Source organism: Castanea sativa, chromosome 5 (genome assembly GCF_040712315.1).
Source record: "Castanea sativa cultivar Marrone di Chiusa Pesio chromosome 5, ASM4071231v1".
NCBI lineage: Eukaryota > Viridiplantae > Streptophyta > Magnoliopsida > Fagales > Fagaceae > Castanea > Castanea sativa.
This window is the reverse complement of record NC_134017.1, coordinates 41,015,935-41,022,188: the sequence shown is the minus strand read 5'-3', so window position 1 is coordinate 41,022,188 and position 6,254 is coordinate 41,015,935. Positions and strand designations below refer to the sequence as shown.

Here is a 6,254-nt window from a genome sequence, read left to right as displayed (position 1 = left end):
TATGAATTCGATCACGATTTTCAGTAAAAAAATGTGTGAGGAACATTGGTAAAAAATTAGTATATATATATATACACATAGTTATAATAAAGACACGTGGCAGACAGCCGCCAGCCGCCTCCAATTCCTAGTCCACGTTCCCACTGCGCAATGCCCTAAGTCCGAACTTTGAAATAGCAAGTAAGAAAAACCTGTCGCTTTCTTATTAAAGAAACGAAGTAAAAAACCGACAAATTGTAAAAAGTAAATTAATTTTTTCTTTTAAAAAAAAAAATCCTCTAAGACTTTTTGAAAGCTGAATGAAGAGAAAACCCAAAGACCACTGCAATGGGTCGTCTTCTTTTTCTATGTTCAACGCTTAAAATCCCTGGCGAGACGCTCAAGCTTAGACAGAGCGATTGATTGAGATAAAGAAGAAAACTCAATCAGTAAAAGCAAGCAGTAATGGCTCTGGGTGCACCTCGCTTGAACCCCCATTTCGCGGCCGAGAAGGCGGTGGCGGCTATTGGATTGGGCTACGATCTCTGCAACGATATACGATTGTCAGCGTGCAAGTCGGGTCAGCCCGGGTTGAGACTGATTGAGTTGGAGCAGACCCAGGTCCGAGACCTTTTGATTCCAGGTGGGGTTGTTGTCCCACACGTGTCCACCTCCATCAAGTGCGATAAAGGCGAGCGTACCAGGTTTCGCTCCGATGTTGTTTCATTTCATCAGGTTGGTACTTGGTACTAGGTACCCCCCCTTTTTTTTTTTTCTTTTTTTAAGTGGTTTTAAGAAACAAGAATGTTGTTGAGAAGTTGTTTTGGTCGTCGTAGGAAACGTGTGGTTTGTAGTTAGTTCAATCGGTAAACTCTCTAGACTTCGGAGACTTGGGTCAAAAAGATAGTTATTTGTATCTTAATAAAAAGAACAATCATCGAAAGCCGTTCAAATCTGATGATATCTATTAAAAAAAGTGTTATTATGACACTAACTATAAGCACAATTTTGTAATTCTAGTTCTCTATTCATGTTGCCCCAATGTTTTAAAACTATGCTTAAATCTTTTGATGATTAAAGTACTTATTGTATGCTTGGTTTGAAAAACCAAAAAAAAAAAAAGTCATCCCTATCATCTCCTCAATGAAACTTTTTACATGTGGATCTTAGTCTGAGTTGTTCTGTGTCTTCTAAGTTCCACGCCTAAGGAAATGAGTGGTTCAAATTAAAAAGAAAAGAAAATAGTAGAAACCCCTTGAAATTTGGATTACATTTGGTTGAGTTGAACTAACAATCATTGCATTGGTTTTCTCATTGTTATTATGATTATTTATAATAAGTGGTTATATACTTATAATCAAATTGTTATCGATTGAGTTGAACTTCAATTATTACAATGGTGTGTGAGGCATTTTTTAACATTCCCTACATGTGTTGAATGCCAGATGTCAGAGCAGTTCAATCAGGAAATGTCTTTATCAGGCAAAATTCCATCAGGGCTATTTAATGCAATGTTCGACTTCAGGGGCTGCTGGCAGATGGATGCAGCTGCCACAAGGAGTCTTGCAATGGATGGTTGGTTCATAAGTCTTTATAATATTGAGTTAGATAGATCACAAATAACGCTGTCCGAACATGTCAAGCAACAAGTGCCTAATTCATGGGACCCTGCTGCCCTTGCTGAGTAAGATTTTGTAAACTGATACTTCATAATTGACCGCCTCTCAGCATTTGTGGTGAATAAACATTGATAATTTGCTGGAGTCAAGCACTCCACCTTGGAACTGGGTTTCCAGGGGAAAAAAAAAGGGGGTTCACAATTTGTTAATGCTAAGAAAGTTGTATATTAAAAATGATAAGTGTGGAAGTCCACTGTGTCTATAGCATAATGATACAGTTGAAATTAAAGTTAAGTTGTAAGTTTTTACTAGAATATTTCAATTTTTGACGTTTAATAGCATGATTTTCCAGGTTCATTGATAAATATGGTACTCATGTTATTGTTGGGGTAAAGATGGGAGGTAAGGATGTAATTCACGTAAAGCAATTAGAAGGTTCAAATCTTCAGCCAACAGAAGTGCAGAAATTGTTAAAGCAATTAGCTGATAAGAGATTTTCTGAAGATGAGAATGGAAGTTTCTTATCAAACCCTGCTGAATTATCAGGAAAATTGAAGGTATATATATTCTTAAAGCTAACATCCTTATCATTGTCATGTGGTAACATTGTTGCTAGTGCCAGTTTGGTAAAGCGGTTTCAAGCCACACTTTTTGAAAGTAAAGGTTTTTTAAACTTCAATTTTTTCTAGTTATAGCTTTTTCAAACAAACCCATTTTAAAAATAAAAAATAAATAAATAAAAAAATAAGTCGAAAATAAGTTATCCCAAATGGAAATGTGATAGTTAGATGCATCAAAGTGGTGAGTTATAAGAAATAAGGAAGCGAACAAATAGTTTGGATGTGGTAATTTCCCAAGCTTGGGGTAATTTTCTACTTTTTATCTTAAACACTTACCTTAAAGTTATTAGACAAATGTCATAAACTTAGAAATCATCTGGGAAATAAAACTTAAAATATCATTTGTAAACTACTATGAGGCTTGCACTGCTGCTGTTCTCCAGATCCTCAGAAATTCCAATTGCACCTATGTCAGCATCAACCTGACACATCATTTATGCAGAATGAGTCCCAACTAATCTTTATAATTCTTTGCATTTTCTATTTCTCTTTATTGCCCAATCTTATATTTATCTTAACTGCAAGTCAAATTTTGTTGTTTTTAAACTGTTACCAATAACAGAGTCTGCTGTAGTAAAACTTGTTTCCATTAAACCATACATGTGGTACTTGATCAGTATGTGCTCAGATATTATATGTGGCAGCTTCTTAATTGAGCACTTGAATCCTAATTTCCTAAGATAACAAAGTTTTTTATTGTTTTGTCATCATTTACTCTGAAAAGATTGCAACTATTGTTTCCTTTCTCTTGAGTTAAAATGTGACTTGACGAGTCTAGTGGATCTCACATTTTATTTCCTTCTTAGATGACTTACTTTCAGGCTTTTGAAGTAATAATGGATTTCCATTATATTTAAATTTGAAACCATGAACAAGAAAGGGGAAATTTAGGGAAATAATGAGGAGAGTCGTTCTGCTTTAATGTTTCTATTATTGTTCAGGAAGAAAACGTAATGCCCTGGGATCCCCGTAATGCCTCAGTTAGGCCTCCTGATGTCTTTTACTCAAAGAATGATGTAAGTCTTTTACTATCTAATGCCGATGCTGTTTCTGAAACTGAACCCTATGGGGAACAGGACACTTTTAAAAGAAAAAATTAAGATTTATTTATTTTTAACACAGGATATAGTGCGGATCTGTATCAGAAGGGGAGGCATTGATATTGGTCAAAGTCATAATCAGTGGCTGTCAACCATATCACAGTCTCCTAATGTCATATCAATGTCCTTTGTGCCTATAACTTCACTCTTGAGTGGTGTCAGAGGCAATGGATTTCTGAGTCATGCAGTGAATCTGTACCTTAGATGTGAGTATGCATACCTCTAATCTGTTTATTTGATCTCTCTATGGCTAAATATCCATGTGATCACTATTATTATCCCATTTTGAATTCTTGAAATATTGTTATTCCAGTATTGGGGGGCATTAATTTTCCTGCATCCCATGCACATTGAAGCCTATTGAAAGTCATTTCAAGTTCAGTCCAATCTTGCATTCACTAAAACACAGAATGTGATTTTATAATGATATAACTTAGTGAAGTTTAATATATGTATATATTAATGGATGTATAATGAATATAACACTGTTGAAGGATATAATCATATAATAGCCTTAGTGCTGATATAAATTGCGTTGAGCGCACTGGTCGTAATCTCTAATCCTTGATTTTATTGGCATAGTGTGACCTGGCCTAATGGACCTTATATCTTTCCCTATGCTCAGTTCTATGCTTGGTTGGCAGTATCATTCTTTTTTTTATTTCATTACTTTAACCTGTTGGTACCTATATATCAAACTTGATGTCAGATAGTATCACTATGTACTTCTGCAGAAACTATGGATTCAATTAAACTTACATCGAACTTGATGTCAGATAGTATCATTATGTTAGACTGCAGAAACTATGGATACAATTACACTTAAACTGAGTTTAGTATTTCTTTTGTGACTGTAATCTTTGGATGTAGCCTATGCATGAGTCTGCATGTCTTCTATCTGTGAATCTTTGTATATGAAATTACCATATCTATTTAAATCACTGTTATTATTCCTCTCGTTCAGTACTTCTATCGGTCTCTGATGGTTGATAACTCATGCAGATAGGCCACCAATAGAGGAACTCCATCAATTTTTAGAATTTCAATTGCCTCGGCAGTGGGCTCCAATGTATGGCGATTTGCCTCTTGGTCTAAGGCACAGAAAACAAGTGTCCCCATCGCTTCAGTTAACTTTTATGGGCCCCAAGCTTTATGTCAACACCACGCAGGTAAATCCTTTTGTTGCAGCTCATAAAAATAGTGATACCATTAAGTTTGTATTCTCAAATTACCCTTGATCTCATTATTGGGATTCCTTTGTAGAATTCACAGACTTATAGGTATTGGTATAGAGATTGCAAGCAAATTGTGATCTCATTATTTTGTTTGTTTTAGTTGGTCGCAAAGGAAGAACCATGCTGCTTATTTTCTATAGCCCCATGCAATAGGGAATTGACATAGTAAGGTCTGGGCATAAATTTGATTTGCTGTTTCTGTCAATTAGAACGTGAGCTTATGGGATTTCATCCTGGTGTGCAGCAAGGCCGTTGTCACTTTGGCAACAAAAAATTTGTATAAAGTTTGGACTTGTGACTTGGTTTAGTACACTGTTCCTTTTTTTTTAAAGAACAAACTAAGTTTAATTGGGGTTTAGTTATTCCTACGTAAAAGAAATTGTATATAGTACAGCACTATCTCAGTGCGCATATGGTTCTCATAGTGATGCATGATACTGGTCATTTCAGTTATTTGCTATAACAAATTTATGAATCTATTTCCTTTACTGAAGCATGTTGATACATTCCCATTTTACTAAATTCCTTGTTACTTCCTGATTTATAATTTCACAATTGGCAGGTTGACTCTGGAAATCGGCCAGTGACAGGGGTTCGTTTATACTTGGAAGGCAAAAAAAGTGACCGTCTTGCAATTCATCTTCAGCATCTCGCAACTCTTCCCAAAATCCTCCAACTAGCAGATGATCGCAGTTATGAGCCCATTGAGGAACCAGTGGACCAAGGCTACTTTGTACCTGTCAAGTGGAACATATTATCACACGTGTGCACTGCTCCAGTAGAGTATAATGGTGCCCACATTGGTGAGTCTGCTTGTATTGTTACAAAGGCCTGGTTTGAAGTTAAGGTTGTTGGAATGAGAAAAATTTTGTTCCTGAGACTTGGGTACTCCATGGTCGCATCTGCAAAGATACGGAGATCTGCATGGGCAGGACCCACAACATCATCTCGAAAATCAGGTTTCATCTCAATGATGATCAGCACAAGATTTAGCTCAGGATTGAATCCACCTGAGAAACCAGCTAAAGTCGATATGAATTCAGCAATTTATCCAGGAGGCCCTCCTTTGCCAACAAAGGCACCAAAGATGTCAAACTTTGTAAATACGAAGGAAATGGTGAGAGGTCCAGAGGACCCGCCAGGATATTGGGTGGTCACCGGAGCTAAGCTCCATGTAGTGGGTGGAAAAATCTCAATAACCGTGAAATACTCATTGTTGACCATAATGTCCGAGGATTCAATATGAGAAAACCCAACAGGGAAGTGCACAAGCAATTTTTTCCCGTGTTGAAAATGTACATTATGTATTTAAAATCAGCTTCAATAGCAATTTATTTTGCGCAAGCAAAGCCATTCTGGCATGACAATGTTAATCATATCTAGGAAACCACTGTTCTTTTGGGAGTAAAATCTAGGTGCAATGGCATTACTGTTTCTTGATGAACCTCGGGATTTTTGGATAAATAATATTATTTTATTTATTGTAGTTGGTAAAAAAAATGAGAATCAAGGATTTAACTTGCACAATGAATTTATTATTTTATTGGCTAAAATGCAAAACTCAGCCTTTTAAGATTCTTCAAAATTCATTTCAATTCTTTAAGTTTGCTTTCATTCATTTCAGTCTTCCAAGTTTTAGATTTATTCAATTAAGACTTTTCTGTCAACTTTTGATCTGGAAAATACTTTTCAATCATCAAT

The 6,254-nt window shown here is 35.9% G+C and overlaps 1 protein-coding gene across 1 annotated transcript; it reads left to right on the top strand.

Moving 5' to 3' along the window:
• Positions 1 to 290: 290 nt before the first annotated feature.
• LOC142636487 (MACPF domain-containing protein NSL1) lies at positions 291 to 5,997 on the top strand. The gene is made up of 7 exons (XM_075810726.1): positions 291 to 714; positions 1,425 to 1,663; positions 1,951 to 2,155; positions 3,160 to 3,234; positions 3,341 to 3,524; positions 4,321 to 4,487; positions 5,116 to 5,997. Exons 1-7 carry the CDS (start codon positions 445 to 447, stop codon positions 5,797 to 5,799), a joined length of 1,824 nt encoding a protein of 607 aa, XP_075666841.1. The 5' UTR covers positions 291 to 444; the 3' UTR covers positions 5,800 to 5,997.
• Positions 5,998 to 6,254: the final 257 nt, after the last annotated feature.

Bases quoted from the DNA above. Each gene is read 5' to 3' on its own strand.
- LOC142636487 (XM_075810726.1), top strand. From the start codon at position 445: ATGGCTCTGGGTGCACCTCGCTTGAACCCCCATTTCGCGGCCGAGAAG. The intron at 1,664-1,950 runs GTAAGATTTTGT...ATGATTTTCCAG, and splicing joins GACCCTGCTGCCCTTGCTGA to GTTCATTGATAAATATGGTA. The intron at 4,488-5,115 runs GTAAATCCTTTT...CACAATTGGCAG, and splicing joins TTTATGTCAACACCACGCAG to GTTGACTCTGGAAATCGGCC.